This window comes from Marmota monax, unplaced genomic scaffold (assembly GCF_021218885.2).
Source record: "Marmota monax isolate L192 unplaced genomic scaffold, Marmota_monax_Labrador192_F-V1.1 WCK01_AAM20220418_F8-fsc00079, whole genome shotgun sequence".
NCBI lineage: Eukaryota > Metazoa > Chordata > Mammalia > Rodentia > Sciuridae > Marmota > Marmota monax.
The window spans coordinates 8575151-8593246 of NW_026694099.1; the positions used below are offsets into that span (position 1 = coordinate 8575151).

General features: G+C 35.6%; 1 protein-coding gene across 14 annotated transcripts in view; it reads right to left on the reverse strand.

The window, feature by feature from the left end:
- Nucleotides 1-18096, reverse strand: part of Hectd1 (HECT domain E3 ubiquitin protein ligase 1) — a 99606-nt gene that overhangs the window by 3819 nt on the left and 77691 nt on the right. For 9 of the 14 annotated variants that reach the window (XM_058585849.1, XM_046465308.2, XM_058585844.1 and 6 more), the window contains 15 exons: nt 15339-15461; nt 14825-14981; nt 12645-12867; nt 11366-11420; nt 10967-11149; nt 10279-10486; nt 10107-10192; nt 9779-9906; nt 7687-7888; nt 5502-5639; nt 4580-5187; nt 2569-2647; nt 2361-2454; nt 1277-1427; nt 43-187 (listed from right to left, as the gene is read on the reverse strand). In XM_058585849.1, the coding sequence (XP_058441832.1) occupies nt 43-187; nt 1277-1427; nt 2361-2454; nt 2569-2647; nt 4580-5187; nt 5502-5639; nt 7687-7888; nt 9779-9906; nt 10107-10192; nt 10279-10486; nt 10967-11149; nt 11366-11420; nt 12645-12867; nt 14825-14981; nt 15339-15461 (2580 nt within the window). The remainder of the gene's footprint in view (nt 1-42; nt 188-1276; nt 1428-2360; nt 2455-2568; nt 2648-4579; nt 5188-5501; nt 5640-7686; nt 7889-9778; nt 9907-10106; nt 10193-10278; nt 10487-10966; nt 11150-11365; nt 11421-12644; nt 12868-14824; nt 14982-15338; nt 15462-18096) is intronic. The other 5 variants (XM_058585850.1, XM_058585848.1, XM_058585847.1 and 2 more) reach the window with 1 other exon arrangement.

Consider the following 18096-nt stretch of genomic DNA (forward strand, 5'->3'; position numbering starts at 1 on the left):
CTAAATTCCACTTGGATTCCCCACTAGTTAGAGTTTTTGTACCTTGCGCACAACTGTGAGCCTGGGATGCAGATTTGCCAGTCCACCTGGGGGCAAAGTTGAACAACCAGTAGTAAACTGCAGGAATGCTTTCCTCTCATCTGAAGACATGCCACATAAAACCCTCACAAACCTCAGGAAACCAGGGCTAAAAGAACAAAAGTATAGTTTTATTGATTTGCTAGCAGATATAAATGAAAAACACTACCATTACTTTATAAACCAGCAATAACTTACCCCCCGCACCACGCACACACACACCAAAAATCCACTTGTCCGAAGAATACTACTTGGGAGGCTGAGGTAGGAGAATTACAAGTTCAAGGCCAGCCTTGACAACTTAACAAGACAGCGTCAGAGGGCTAGGAATAAGGCCCAGTAGAAGAGCACCCCTAAATTCAATCCCCCGTACCACACACACAAAAAAAGGACTTTTGAGTAAGTATTAAATGAGCTGATATAAGCTACTTTTAAAACCTCAAAGACAGTTCCTCAAAGGCTATCTTGTACTTTTAAACCATAAGAAATGAAACACTGATGGAATGTAAGATTAAAATTGTAACAAAGTCAGCAAATCAGATAAGCTCCAGATGTACTTGCATAATAAGGATAAATTTGTCAAAGGGGGCTTGAAATATTCCATTTTCATTCCAGTAAAATGATCAATTAACCTTGTGATGGATTACATGATGAAATACTACCTATCAATAAACTACCTCTATATGCCGCAACATGAATTTCATAATCATATTGTTAAAAGAAACCAGACCATAAAGAATATAGACTACATAATTTTGTTTATCAAAGTAGAAAAGGAAGCAAAATTAATCAAATTTAGTGACTTAATTACTACAAGAGAATATGGTGGGAAAGAAGAATTGATGTTTCTTCCTTGGTACCAATTTCCCAGGTATACTCATGTTGTGAAAATTCTCTTAAGTTGTATATACAATTTGTGTTCTTCTCTGTATACATATATACATATAATGCAGCCTAAGGATTTCCAATTTACCCAAATTTTAAAATAATTAACAAATAAAACACAATGAGAAAAGGAATTTTAATATCATTTATGATTCAATTGTCTTATAGTATAACTGTCTTCTAGACTTATTAATGGATATGCATCTTGGCATCCTCATTAATTTCTCATTTTTTTATGAATATAATTCATTGAGTTATAGTTAATGATTTTTGTTTATAAACAGTTTGGTAGATATTAAAAATTAACACATACCTGTCACGTGTATAGCCCAGCTTAGGTTCAGTGTAATTGATAATATCCTCCGCTGCCCAGGATGGTGACTGATTTCCACAAAGAATCATCTGGACTTCTTCATGGCTGAAGGAACTTAATTTCTCCATTGGAAAAACTTTGTTAAATCCATCTACATTATACATAAGTAAAAACACATACACACAAAAAAACAGCTCAGTTTCTAAAACTCATGATACCAAAATACCAACTATCTTTTCCTCTCTTTTTTCTTTTCTTTTTTGTACTGGGGATTAAATTCAAGGGTAGTTTATCACTGATCTACATCCCTAACCTCTTTTATTATTATTTGTTATTTCGAGACAGGGTCTTGCTTAATTGCTGAGGCTGGCCTCAAACTTGGCAATCCTCCTGCCTCAGCTACCGGCCCCCTCCAGTCCCTGGGATTATAGGTGTCCACAACTGGGCCTGACCAAAATACCAAATTTCAAAACAAATATTCTATTGTCAACTGAATGGGCAGAAGATGGAAACAAATGTTAATTGAAATAAAAATTGCTAGAGACTGGCCGCAGTGGTCAACAGCCAAATTCTTTTAACTACCCATTAAGTGGCCAGAGCTGTGTTCACATTTTCAAAAGTAATTTGGCTTCCATGATTTAAATCATCCTCATTGTGTAATGTAGAAAGTATGGAACCTGATGTCTACTTAGAAATGGAAGAAATAAGCCAGGCATGGTGGTGCATGCCTGTAATCCCAGCAGTTTGGGAGGGTGAGGCAGGAGGATCACAAGTTCAAAGATAGGGTCAGCTGTCTCCAAAAAAAAAGGGCTAGGGCTGGGGCTGGGGATGTGGTTCAGTGGGTAGGCACCCTTTGGTTCAATCCCTGGTACCAAAAAGAAGAAATGATGGCCAAAAGTGGATCTCCATTACTTCAGAGGAGCAAGCATGACACCATTCTACACTTTGAAAATGTTCCAGCCTATTCTATAAACTCTGTGGGATCTAATGATCTGGATAAGAAACTAGAGAGGTTTAGCCATCTTGATCTTAATTTCAACTGTCTTAAAGTAAAAGGAAATAGATTATTATCCTTTAAAATTACCTCTAAAGGCTTCCATCTGTTTCTGAATACCTGTATGCATACAAAAGTCAAACATCAAATCCACATATTCTTCTGCATTATCCATTGTTATCATCTGCAAAGGAAAATTTGCCAGTATTATTGTTAATATCTAGAACTATTTTAGGACCACCTAGTACAACTGATCTTGTTAAGAGAATAGAAAAACTATTAAGAATAAAATCTTTACCTCATCTTCACCACTTGGCTTGAGATCCACAGCTGTAAAACCATATATTCTTGAAGAAGGGCAAAACTGGAAATTTAAACTGAAAGAGCAAAAAGGATTAGATGAATTGACATTCATCAACTGCAGGTGATTAATTTTTATAATTGCTGCCCCAACCACAAATGCCCCTACTCTATCAACAAAATCAATACACCAGCTTAGATATGAGGCCTGATTTATTTATTTAGCCATGCTGGGGGTTAAACCCAGGGCCTTTTGCATGCAAGGCAAGCACTAAGCTACTTAATGCAAATCTTATGCACAAAAACCAGTGGGCTAGCTAGGAGAAGTGACTCATGCCTATAATCCCAGCTGCTTGGAAGGTTGAGGCAGGAGGATCTCGAAGTTCAATGCTACCCTCTGCAACTTGGTGAGGCCTTAAGCAACTTAGTGAGATACTGTTTTAAAACATAAAATGGACTGGGGATCTCACTCAATGGGTAAATGCCCCTAGGTTCAATTCCCGATACCCCCCCCCCCAAAAAAAAAACCACTCACTAGTGGGCCAACTATTCTCACACCTGCCTGGCTTTGCAAAGACTGCATCAAACCATTACCTTTCCATATTTCACATAGACCTTATGGCACAAAATTAATGGACTAAATGTTTTTGAAGTTAATTATGGCAGCAACATGTTTATAAGACTATTTCAGAAAGACTATTGCTTCACTAAAGCTTTTCAAACTGTGTTTGTAATAGATAAAAATGTATTTAAAAGAAGCAATCCTCAAATATGCAGTCATGTATCACTTAATAGTGGGGCTACATTCTGAGAAATGTGTCATTAGACAATTTTTTGTTGTACAAATATAGAATATAAATACACAAACCTAGATGGTATAGCCTAATATACACCTAGACTCTAGGGTAGAGCCTCTTGCTTCTAGGCTACAAACATGGACATCATGTTACTGTACTGAACATTGTAGGCAGCGGTAATACAATGCTAAATAGTGGATCTAAACTAGAAAAGGTGCAGTAAAAATACCAGGTAGCAGGAATTTTCAGCTCCATTATAACTTTATAGGACCACCCTCATACATAGTCCATCACTGGCTGAAACATTATTATGCAGTACATGATTGTGTAACCATTTATCCAACATAATTTCCCAATATTATCAGCAAACATTAAAAAGAAAAAATAAGCAAGGTGTGATGGTATACACCTCAAAGCCAGCCTCAGCAACTTAGCAAGGTCCTGTCTCAAAATAAAAAAGGGCTGGGAACATGGCTCGGTGGTTAAGTACTCCTGGGCTCAATCCCCAGTACCAAAAAAATTAAAATAAAAAGTTTTGTAGACAACCTCTAAACAGGAGACTATACTTGAAGATAATGGTCATTATATGTATGTAAGCTAAAAGAACTTTATGAAAAGCTCTGTAGCATCCGAGTCAGTGATAGAGCCTTTGGTAATAAAGGCTTATATACCAACCAAACTATTTTTAAGCTTTGCCAAGTAGGCTATTATTTATATTAGCTGATGAATTTGTCAAAATACTGTTGGCTTTGGACTTTTTGCACAAGATATACAAACTTAACATATTTGAAAAAATCAGATAATTGATAGGTATGGTGGTAAACACCTATAATCCCAGCTACACAGGAGGCCGAGGTAGGAGGATTGGAAGTTCAAGGTCAGTCTCAGTAAATTAGAGAGACCCTGTCTCAAAAAAGGGGTGGGGATATAGCTCAGTGGTAGAGCACCCTGGGGTTCAATCCCCAGTACCACGGGAAAAAAAAAAAAAGGTCAGATAATCTTCCCGAGATTTGATAATTAACAACCTGTATTCTGAATATTATCTGTATATTATTAACAAATCAAAGATTCAAATTGATAATCAGTATTTCCTATAGCATATTACTGTTTTTGACACTGTTTACCCATATACTATAAATCAAATGGGACAGAAAAACAGAAGATTTAGAGCTTATTCATTCATCACACTGAAGAATGTAACAAAAACCTTACCCTAAATCCTCTATGCTAAGTGGAGGCCCAGAACCTGCTGGATTCTTCAGCACTAGTTCCTGTAATTTTGTGTTCTTCTCATCTTCAGACAGACCTTTGTTGCTTAAAATCTGGCGTCTCTTGATAGCAAGGTCTTTAATTTCTTTTAAAAATCTGGCTCTGTGTGGATTTACTAGTTCAAAGTCTTCCCAAGTCAAAATTCCATTAAACCAAGCTGGAGGTTTGGGCTTAGGGGGATCAAGAATAAATTCTGATTTTGAATCCTCTTCAAAGCTTCCTACTGAGAGGGAATCATGACCTTCTTCTGTGGATGCTTCAGACTGACTTTCAGTACAGTGTAAGTCTCTATCACCTCGTGACTCATAAATCAGTTTACTCATATTGCTTTTAATGTCACCCATACACATAAGTTTAAAGAAAGGTTTAGAAATAGGTAAGTCCACAAGTCTATTGTCTTGAATGCATTTGGCTAAGAAAATTCCAAGGAAATGAAAGAGTTTTGTGATCCTTTCAAGTTCGTCACTATCTTGTGGAAACGGTGCTGTGAACAGTCCACATGATCTCTGCACATAGTATCCAGGAGGTTTCAATCCACCTCCAAGATCAACCTAATTTTTTAGAGGACAAAATGCAAATAAAATTAAAGGCTAAAAGTAACTAAGTCTGTCATTGTTATCTAAGAAAAAAATACATAAACATTAAACATCTTCATGAATTTAGTTATCTAAACATATATATACACATTTTATGAATAGCTTTTAGTGACGAAATTTTTTTCCTTTATAAATATTAATGTCAAGATTATTCAGTAATAAAAGTAGAGCCAAAAGCCCCAGTTTATGTAATGAAAATTTAACCTGCTTCTAACACTTCTCTAAAGCACAGTCACAATTTACATCACAAAACGAGAAATAAATCTTACATGACGAGACTCATCATCTGGAAAGTTATCATCACAAAGCCACGCTCCCAGGTCAGTCCTCTGAAATTCTGCTGCCACCAGAGCATAAAATTCTAATGTGGGTCCCAAACCAGTTCCTTCTTCTCCTAAAAATTCAACCTAAAATGTGAACAAAGAAATGTTTGTAAATAAAAAGTATTATTTATTTAGGTGCTAGGGATTGAACCAAATTTGGGGTGCTTAACCACTGTGCCACATCCCCCTTCTTTTTTGTTTTCAGACAGGGTTTCACTAAGTTACTTAGGGCCTTGCTAAATTGCTATGGCTGGCTTTGAATTTGCGATCTTCCTGCCTCAGCCTCCCAAGCTGCTGGGATTATAGGAGTGTGCCACTGTGCCCAGCTCTAATATATATTTTTTTAAAGTGATTCAATTCTTGCCAAAATTTGTCAGATTTAATCCACTATTATACTTTCTTCACAAAAGCAATGTGTACATTAAAAGCAACACAGGGATTTTATTGTAGTTTTCCTAAAAGCACAGTGCCTTTGTTGTATGGTATTTATACACATAACACTGTTAAGCACTGGGCTGAATACTGTTCACACATTACTTGTCACAACAACTCTGCAGAATGATTATCTGCTTTTATACCAAAGGAAACCAAACCTCAAAGAGATTAAGGAATTTGCTCAAGAAAATGAGGGTGTATATTTTTTTACATGTATCTTTGTGAAACTCAACACTAAACTCTTCCACTTCTTTATAACTTGAAGCAGCAACCACTTTAAAGGGTTTTGTCCATACTTTACATGCTCCAAAAATGATTTGGAACTTCTTATAAAAACACATAGTAAAAAGAAAAATAATTGAGGATTATCTAGATGAGAAAGAACATAAATATAGGAAGAATAAGATAATGCCAAGGAAATCTGTTTGCAAAGTGAAAGTTATGAAGTCATATTTGTCATGATAGGTGTGTGAGTCAAAAGTTCCATGGTGCCTTAAATAAGGAATACTGTAAGTGATATAATCAATAATGTCTACAATAGCATGTCTTCAGTATATGATTACATATTGCCATTTGCTATGACATCTTCAATGTTCTTTGTACCACCATTTGACCCAGTCATACCACTCCTAGATTAATACCCAGAGGACTTAAAATCAGTATACTACAGTGATACAGCCACATCAATGTTCATAGCAGCTCAATTCACAATAGCTAACCAACATAGGTGTCCTTCATCAGATGAATGGATAAAGAAACTGTGGAATGTATATATACATAATGTACTATTACTCAGCCTTCAAGAAAAATGGAATTATGGCATTTGCCAGTAAATGGATGGAACTGGAGAATATTATGCTAAATAAAATAAACCAATCACACAGAACCAAAGACTGAATGTTTTCTCTGATATGCAGATGCTAATTCACAATAAGAGGTGGTGGTGGGGGGAATAAAGGTATTTTGGACTAGACAGAGGGGAGTGAAGGGAGGAAAAGGGGCATGGGCGTAGAAATGATAGTAGAATGAACCAGACTTTATTACCCTATGTGCATATATGATTACATGACCTGTATAACTCTACATCATGTACAAACAAATAAGAAGTTATACTCCATTTATGTATGATGTGTAAAAATGCATTCTCTTGTCATGTGGTAACTAACTAGAATAAAAAAATATTTTAAAAAATCCTTTTGAGTACTATTATTCAGTCCATCTTTAAATAAATTGACAAATTAGGCATGGTGGCATATACCTGTAATCTAGCAATTTTGGCAGCTAAGGCAGGAGGATTGCAAGTTCAAAGCCAGCCTCAGCAACTTAGTGAGACCCTGTCTCAAAATAAAAAGGATTGAATATATGGCTCAGTGGTTGAGTGGATTCAATCCCTGGTACCAAAAAAAAAAAAAAAAAAAAAAAAAGAATAGAAATAAGACTAGTGGTCTTCAAACAGATTTTGCCACCAAAAATATTGTTTGCTGCTAATTCAAGTGTACTAGATCCTGAACCTTCAAAAGCTGGGCTAGCATCCTCTTTGAAATATGCTCTACCAGAAAAGAAAGCCTCTTCACAGATAAGAGAAATCCTTCTTCACATTATCTGACAGTTTTCATGCACTGGAAGATAAAGGTTGACTGGTTTCCTAACTGTGGTTACTTTTCCTCTAATAGAATCTTATTTTGTAGGGGGATACCTCAAGAACGGATTTCCGATCTGCATGTATTTGCATGACATTCTCAGCCCATTCCATTAGTGATTCACCACGTGGAACTTTTACTCTTTCATGCTTGAGACGACCAACTCTAAACTCCCCAGGATCATCTCTCCTTACGCTGCTTGTGGTCCTTGTTCGTTCCACAGTGGCTTCACGCCGGTTTTGTAACCACACTATTGCTCTGAAATAGAAATATCAGTGTAATTGTAACACACTTTAACAGATGCATGTACTATTACACCAACAACACATTACAAAGATTTCTTTAAGAAATTTTAAAAGACAGTATTTAGTCGCAAGATTTTTCCCCCCCTTTTTGGTATCAGGGATTGAACTCAAGGATGCTTAATCACTGAGCCACATTCTTAGCCCTTTTTTAGTTTTTGAGACAGGGCCTTGCTAAATTGCTGAGGCTGGCCTTGAACTTTCGATCTCGGCCTCCCAAGTTGCTGGGATTACAGGCATACACCACCATGCATAGCTCAAGTGAGTTTTTTGAACAGTAATTTTATATTGCATAGTTTACTGCTTCCTTTCTTATATATCAATATATAAAATTCCTTTAATTATAATCTATCTTAAACAAACTGAGAAAAGACTGGATCTATATTTTCTATCATTATTTTAGCAATTAAATAAAGATCCATACTCCAAGCCCCACATAATACATCAAAATATAGACAAACAGTTCCTATCAAAGAAACTAAACAATGGTTAAGCTCTCTTTATTACTATGAAACAAACTAAAAACCACCATCAAAATAGTTATTATAATATTAAAACATTTTCTTTTTAACAGAGCTAATCCATTAAGGATGAGAAAAAGAACCTCTAAATAGGAATAAGAAGATGAGGTTTCTACTATCATGTATGGGGACTATTATTTTGGTAATCTCAGGCAAATCAGCTAAGTACTTTGAGACTTAATTTCCTCATTTATCACAACAAGCCTGTAATTCTATGTGTACAAATATTTTATAAATGGTATTAAATGGAAGAAAAATATAACATCAGCAAAGAGAAGAGTTACATTTTAAATTATAACTTTACACCTACTTTGACAGAGTACTTAGGGTGCACAGTCATTCAACAAAATATTTAACACCTATGATGTTGTATGACGTTCTCATGATGTGCTATATATACTGTTTTAGGTATCTTATCTAGGGCATGAAAAAAAGAGTCAGAAATTCCCATTTTCATGAAATTGTGATCCAATGGAGGGAAACATACAAAAGTAAGTAAAATATGCAGCATATTAGAAGGGGGTAAAAAAAAAATGATGGTCAGAAGAAAAATAAATTTAAATATTATCAAAGCTGTTTACAAGCATTTAATTTGGTATTGCTGGGATTTTTTTGCTACCAAGGATTGAACTCAGGTGCACAATGAGCCACACCCCCAGACCTACTTTGTATTTTATTTAGAAATACAGTCTCAGTGAATTGCTTAGCACCTCGCCTTTGCTGAGGCTGGCTCTGAACTGGAGATCCTCCTGTCTCAGCCTCATGAGCCACTGGGATTACAGGCGAGTGCCACTGTGCCTGGCTATTATTGGGAATTTTAACAATAAATAATTTGTATAAATTACTAAAGAACTGTACAGTAAATCTTAGTTGATGGAAACATTTAATTCAATCCACAGTACTCCAACAAAGCATATTTTCCAACTGGAAAAGAAATTTTTAAAAATGATGATAACTATTTACAACATAACTTATATTTTCTCCATTTATTTAACAGTATATTTGTACATTTTGAACATAAATATAATATGTATTATATATAATTTATAAACATATATATATATTTATTCTTAGAAAAAGATGCACTTCCACTGGGGAGAGTAGCATACACCTGTAATTCCAGCAACTCAGGAGGCTGAGGCAGGAGGAACACAAGTTCAAAGCCAGCCTTAGTAACTTAGCAAGGCCCTAAGCAACTTAGCAAGAACCTATTTCAAAGAGTAAAAAAGGGCTGAGGATATAGCTCAGTCAGTGGTAAAATACCCCTGAATTAAAAAATAAATCAATAATAAATTTTTTATTTAAAAACAAAATTCACTTCCTACCTTGAGGCACCAAATGCTGTACATGTGAAATAAAGTTGTCTAGTTTCAAATGGTATTAGAAAAGGACACTTGCTGGTTAATTGTTCACACCAGTCTGGCAGAGCCCCACTTGCCAATGCCAGTGGCTCCTGCAAATTAACAAATAACAATGTTTTAGTAGAAAAAAGTAATATCAACTCTTAAATGCAATTAATAATGAATGTAAAAGAACATATGGCCCAAATTATTGAATATGAGAAAAGACACAGTTGTGAATGACAAAAGGAGATGGAATACTGTGAAAAGCCCAACAGTTATATACTATAGTTAATTCATGTGATTTTATTACCTCAATCTGCTGCAAAATTTTTGTTGTGATTTTTTTACTAGTAAATTCATCTGGTGGAAAAGTAAACTGAGGCTGTTCATCACCATCTATAAAATTAATTAACAAAATTAATGAAATAAAAACTGACTTGCTTTAAAAATGCTATCAAAATGACACAAGGCTTCTTACAGACCTTCTTGGGATATTCTTGAGTAAGGATCACTTGCAACAATATACAGAATACGTAAAAGTTGAAGGACATCTTCTACTCCACAAGAGTTCTGTCCATTGCCTGCTTTGGCCTGAGGTTGTTCTTTTGTCAAATTAAGAATATCACTGCTTTGAAGAGTGGAAATGGCCCCCTGGTTTAATCCAGACTTTGTTCCATGCTCACAAAAATCCTGAAAAAACAATTAGCAAAACTGGCCATTAAGCACATTTTTAAGAACAATATGTCCATCTGTATGTATTACTTTGAAAAAGCTGGAATTTTTCAAAGAATAACCTTATTTTGAAATAAAAAGTGTCACAAAACAAAAACCAATGCATTCTAAACCATAAAAATTGTCAAAACATAACCAGTATAAACCATAATTAAAAGACTATGCTCTGATCCATTGCTACAAGCCATAGTTGCAATTTTAGCATGGCACGTTAATAATGTTAATTAAAACTGATTTTTTTTTTAATTGTCCCAACACCCCACCCCACCCCACCCCACCCCCCATGCTGAAGAGCGAACCCAGGGCCTAGCACATGCTAGGTAAGCATTCTATTATTAAGCTACATCCCCAGGCCCTTAAGAAGTTTTTAGAGTTATAAAACAAAGCACAAAGCCATTCCCAAACAAAATAGTGTTTTAGATGCCAATATATATATACCTTATATGCAGCTATGAGCTGAGAACAATTCCTGTTTTTTCTAATACTTTTATTAGTGCCAGTTAATTTCCAGTGGCGCAGGAAAGCAGCATCTGCATTCTTCTGCAGGTAGGTTATCAAATCATTCTTTGGTAACTCATCAGTGCCAAGGTACTGTTCCACATGCTCTATAGTCCAGCAACCCTACAATAGGAAAAACCAAATGTTGGCCTTTCCCTGTTATAAAGTCTATAGTATATCACATGCATTACATGAGGTAGCTTTAAAATCATGCACTTAAAAGGATACCTTAGTTATTTTTCCCTCAAATGTTCAAGCGCAACACGGTATTAGTGTTTTTTCTTCTTTTTTTTTAACTCAAGAACTAAGTATAAGACCTATTTTCTAAAAATAACTTACCATTTTCCCATTTTCCTTTTCTTTGTCGGAATCCTTCATTTCTCTGTACATAATTCTAAACAAGAAGATATTACTCTAGTTAATTCAAATGTAAATGATATTCTTTAAAAAGTGAACGAATGATGTCCTTTACTAAACATGCTTGCATTGAACACTGAACTAAAGAATATTTAAGAAAAAAATGTAAGTTGTTAAACATAAGGACAGAAACCATATTTCTAAATCTATTAGCATTATTGCAAAGAAAACAGACATCAAAATTAGAACTTTTAAAGATGTGAAAAAATGATTTATACCAACTGTTATGACATTCAAGCTACTGTAAAATAAAATGGAATAAGAAATAGTTTTTATGTATCTATATGGAAAAAAGACTAGAAATAATGAGAAGACCTTATGCTCATAAACATGTATATAAAAGGCATCAGAATTTTGTACTGTAGTACAAAATTGAAGGTAGGCTATTCTGTGTTCTACCTCAAAAGAGCCTACATTACTTTTATTGGACATTATATAAAATTATCAGTGATGTTAAGAAAAATGAGAAGATACAGTAGTAAAAATGAAGTTACAATAAGGATGATAATAATACAATTAAATGTTTATGTTATTAATATTATGAAACATTTTATAGGTAATATTTTTTTGAAAGCAGTGACACTTTAAGTATATTAAGAACCCACTCCTCATAACTGGCCTCATTTTACAGATTAAGAAAGTAAGGCACAAAATGTTAAATATGCCCCACGTTACTGATAATTATCTGTATAAATGAAAAATCCCGAAGTAAGGAATTAATAGAAAATAGTGCTTCATACACAATTTCCATCAAAAAGTTCAAATGACATTTTCAACAATTATTACATAGTTAGTCCAGCTCAGTTAGCTGGTATACATCTGTAATCCCAGCAACTCAGATGGCTGAGGCAGGAGGATTACAAAGTCAATGCCAGCCACAGGTACTTAGCAAGGCCTTAAGCAATTTAATGAGACCCTGTCTCAAAATAAACAATAAAAGGGATGGGGATGTAGTTCAGTGTTAAACTCTCCCTGGGTTAAATCCCTATTCCCCTCCCCAAAAACGATCTAGATTATTTCTAAATGTCCTTCCAGTTCTAAAACAACATCAGGAGACAAAAATACTCTCTTATGTTCCTGTACATTAATGGAAAATGAAACAAATCATCTGTTCCTACAATCCAAAAATACAGAAAAATAATGCTTCTTGGCTCATATGCTATAAACATGTCTTTTTAAACATTAAGTTAAAATCTCTTACGTGTATGTTGGCTCCCAAATACGCCTAAGTTTATCTGATTTCACATTGCCATTACAGGACAACTGAAGTAATTTTTGTACATAGTAAAATATGGTTGATCTGAAATTGGTGAGTGGTAATTCAACTTCACGAGTTGTTCCAAGACCTGTTACTTTCAAAGTGAGGGCTAATCGAGGTGATGGAGTACATTCAACTTCTTCCAAGAGCTCTGAATGAGGTGTTCCTAAAATTTTTAGAAGACATGTAAAAAAACAATCATACGAAAATAAGCAGTCCAGGAAGAACACTGCACTGTAAGACAAGTGTACATGAAATTCAAATCCTTCTTCCATATATTAGCGTTAGCTACTTAAGACTCTCCTGACTTCAACTTTCTTTTTTAATGGAAACAATTAAAAGTTAAAGGCTGAGTTAAGAATATAATAAGATAGCCGGGTGCCTATAATCCTAGCAGCTCAAGGGGCGAAGTGACACTTTAAGTATATTAAGAACCCACTCCTCATAACCAGAAGGATCAGGAGTTTAAAGCCAGCCTCCTCAGCAACCTAAGCAACTCAGCAAGACTCTGTCTCTAAATAAAATACAAAAAAGGGCTGGGGGTGTGGCTCAGTGGTTAAGCACCTCTGGGTTCAATTATCGCTCCCCCCAAAAAAGAATATAATTGGAAGGATAGATACATATAGTATGGATTTTATTTTTATTTGGAAACACATGTATGAATAACTGAATGAATACTTATAAAACATTCTAATTTTACAAAATGAGAAAAGTAAAATTATCCATAATTTTATATTCAGATACTTCTGAGTCAATAACCTTTCAAACCTTTTTCTTTGTGGTACAAGGGATTGAACCCAAGGGTACTTAAGCACTAAGTAACAACCCCAGCCAATTTTATTTTATTTTTTAAATTGTAGGTGGACAAAATGCCTTCATTTTTATTTATTTTTATGTGGTGCTGAGGATTAAACCCAGTGCCTCACCCATGCTAGATGTGCACTCTACCACTGAGCAACAAACCCAACCCCCCAATTTTACTTTTTGAGACAGGGTCTCACTAGGTTGCTTACAGCCTCAATAAATTGCTAAGTCTGGCTTAGAAACTCTGATCCTCCTGCCTCAGCCTCCCAAGCCTCTGGGATTATAGGTGTGTGTTACCATGCCCAGCAACCTACCTTCCAAACTTTTACTTACACTATATATGTAAATTGTGAGGTAAACACACACACACAAATATAATTAGGTTGATAAATATATTTGTTGTTGAACTCTCTTCTTTTTAATAGCTCATGAAACTTTTCTTAGTATCATAATAGTCTTAAGGCAATTTTCAATTTTTGATAATATAAATACTTTTAAAGTCATAAGTCATTTTGAGGTTTGCACCAGCTTGGCCTACATTAATATTCTTAGGGGAAGGGTTTTTTGGGGGGGTTTTGGTTTGGTTTGGTGCTGGGGATTGAACTCAGGAGCACTCAACCACTGAGCTATATCCTCACCACCCATTTTGTATTTTATTTAGAGACAGCGTCTCACTGAGTCATGTAGCGCCTCACTTTTGCTGAGGCTGACTTTGAACTCACAATCCTCCTGCCTCAGGCTCCTAAATTGCTGAGATTTACAGGCAGGCACCAAAAATGTCCCACTTTTAAATAATGCCTTGCTTTAAAGACTGTACAAATACAAAACACATGGAGTTTTTAAAAATTTTTAAATAATTTGTGGGTTGAGTATGCAGTTCAGTGTTTGAATGCATGCCTAAAACACACAAGGTCCTAGGTTCAATCTCAGCAGTACCAATACCACTCCAAAATTATAATTTATTCCTCTAAAACATCGGCCTTTTCAAGGACTGATTAAAAACTTTTCCAAAAGAAGCATATATAAGCAGGTAATAAATAACCTTACTGGGGCTAGGGTTGTGGCTCAGTGATAGAGAGCTCGCCTAGCATGCACGAGGCACTGGGTTCAATTCTCAGCACCACATAAATGCAAAATAAAGATACTGTGTCCACCTAAAACTTAAAAAATAAATATATATAAAAAACGTATCTGCCTTGTTTATTAGGGAGGGAAAAAACATAGCTTAAAAAAAAAAAAAAAGAAAGAAATCTTACTTTTCCAACTGTAGATAAGTAAATATCTGTTAAATTAAATGACTAAACTAAGACAAACTATACCTGGGGGTGGAATTTCTAGGTCAGTTGTCTGCTGGACGTTCGTACGACCTGGTCTAGGATCAAAAGCAGGAACTAAAGCAGAAAACTGCCGCTTTAGCACATAATCATCATCCCATGTTCTCCGGCGTCCTCCTTTAGTCTCATACTCTTCTTCTTCCTATTAAAACAAAATCCCACATACAGTTCAACATTACAAGATCAATTGTTATTTTTCCATAAGCAATGTACTATCTACAATATAAAATAAATGTTAAGCAGTTCTTTACAGCTATTTTACTTCCTTATTTTACCATATCACTTAGGCATAGAATGATAAAGAGGTTTTAAGTATGAAAATTGCCAGAGAAATCAGAATTTACTTGTAATTTGGAAGCCACACAGTAGGAGATATTTCATTTTGCAACTCTCATAGCTGCCTCCTCTCCACCTCAAATGCACCCACATATTACTGTAGATGTTTTGGTTGGTGTTTTTCTGTGTATAAAAATTATTAAAATAAACATGACAATATTACCTGCTCCCCAATAGGTCGGCTCCCTGCTCCAGCAGGGACCTGTGGTAGCTGCGAGGTAACGGCATGATGTGTTACATCAGAGCGGGAACCAGCTCTACGTTGCAGGGATGGACGTCTTAGAATCTGAAGTTAAAAAATGCCAAGAGACACAAGTCTAATTATTTGACCACTACACGTGCCCACCATTTGGCCCTTCCTGAAACTATCAATCCATATTAACAAAAGTATCACTAAAAAAAAACTTTCACATGGCGCTGGGGTTGTGGCTCAGTGGCAGAGCGCTTGCCTAGCATGTGTGAGGCGCTGGGTTTGATCCTCAGCACCACATATAAATAAATAAATAATAAAGGTACAACAACTAAAAAATACTAATTTAAAAAAAAAAACTTTCACATAATCATCATCCCATATTCTTTATTAGTTATCTCCAGAAGTTATAAATTCAATGTTTTAAATTCATGAAGTATTTTATACTATACTCCTTTGTAAAGAAATATGCTAACATGCTTTCTTCTCTTTTTCTTGTTGGTTTTGGGGGAATAGGGATTGAACCCTAGGGTGTTTTACCACTGAGCCACATCACCAGTCCTTATTTTTTATTTTGAAACAGGGTCTCACTAAGTAACTTAGAGCCTCGCTAAATTGGTGAGGCTGGCCTCAAACTTGCAATCCTCCTGCCTCAGCCTCCCAAACTGCTGGGATAACAGGCATATGCTGCCACACCCAGCATTAATGTGTTTTCTAAGCAATGTATACTAAGAAAGCATTTTGAGGATTTCTTCACCACACAAAAAAATTCAACGTTTTTTTAATATTTAACATTTTAGAAAAATAAATTCATGGGCTGGGGTTGTGTTCAGCAGTAGAATGCTCACCTCACATGTGCGAGACACTGGGTTCGATACTCAGCACCACATACAAAAATAAACGAGTGAAATAAAGGTGTGTGTACAACTACAACTAAAAAATAAATATTTAAAAAAAAAAAAAAAGAAAAAGAAACTCATAATATATAGGACTGGGGTTGTGACTCAGTGGTAGAGCGCTCACCTAGCATGTGTGAGGCCCTGGGTTCGATCCTCAGCACCACATAAAAAATAAAGGTATTTTGTTGGGGTTGGGGTTATAGCTCAGTGGTAGAGTGCTTGCCTAGCATGTGTGAGGCACTGGGTTCAATTCTCAGCACCACATATAAGTAAATAAATAAAGGTCAATCAACAAGTAAAAAAAATTTTTTTAAATAGGAAAATAAAATAAAGGACATCAGAGGCATGACTTTAAATTATAAAACAATCATAGTGGTTGATTAAGAGTTTTGAATTATACAGCTAAGACTGGGTTCCAATTTTCTACCTAACTCTGATAATATGAGCAAATTATGGTTTTATGACTCTGCCTCATTCCTCCATGTTATGACTGTTAAGAAAATACATGGATATCCTTGTAAAACAGTAGAAACTAAAAAAAAAAAAAAAAAAAAAAAAAACCTTTAAGAGTTTAAGACTTGTGGTCAGCTAGGCTCATGTCTATAATCCCAGTGACTTAGGAAGCTTACAGGTTTGAGGCCATGCTAGGCAATTTAGTGAGACCCTAAGTAACTTAATGAGACCTTGTCTCAAAAAATTCAAAGGACTGGTAATAATATCCATCTCGGAGGTAACTGGTGGAGTGTATACTTGGCATACTACAGGTTGTGGATTTAATCCCTAGCACAAAAAGTGGGGAGGGGGCTGCCCTGAGAATATAGCGCAGTGGTTAGGCACCCCTGGTAGTGCAATTGCCCCTAAGTTCACAAACCTTTGAACCTGTTTTAAAAAAAAATGGTATATGAAATTTTAGTAGTTTTCAAATACAAAGAGATTCATCAAAGCCAAGATTTAAAAAACCCAGCTTTAGGGCTGGGGTTGTGGCTTGCCTAGCATGTGTGAGGCACTGGGTTCGATCGATTCTCAGCACCATGTATCAATAAATAAAATAAAGGTCCACTGAAAACTAAAAAAGCTCTATTTTGTATTTTATTTAGAGACAGGGTCTCAGTGAATTGCTTAGTGCCTCGCTAAGTTGCTGAAACTGGCTTTGAACTCATGATTCTCCTGTCTCAGCCTCCTGAGTCGCTGGGATTACACAGGTTGCCACCACCACATGCAGCTAAAAAAGTGTTTTATTCTTAACCACTGTTTTCAAACTGGTGCCATATATCCTTCCTGCAAAGTTTAATTATGACTTAGTTTTTCCTCTCTTCAATTATTAACATCCTATAATAACCCAATAACCCAATCAACAAATGGCCCAAGAAACTGAACAGACACTTCTCAGAAGAGGATATACGATCAATCAACAAACATATGAAAAAATGTTCAACATCTCTAGCAATTACAGAAATGCATATCAAAACTACTCTAAGATTTTATCTCACTCCAGTCAGAATGGCAGCTATCAAGAATACAAACAACAATAAATGTTGGCGAGGATGTGGGGAAAAAGGTACACACATATATTGCTGGTGGGACTGCAATGTGGTGTAGCCAATCTGGAAAGCAGTATGGAGATTCCTTGGAAAACTGGGAATGGAACTACCATTTGACCCAACTATCCCACTCCTTGGTTTATACCCAAAGGACTTAAAAACAGCATACTACAGGGACACAGCCATATCAATGTTTATAGCAGCACAATTCACAATAGCTAAACTGTGGAACCAACCCAGATGCCCTTCAGTAGATGAATGGAAAGGGAAACTTTGGTATATATACACAGT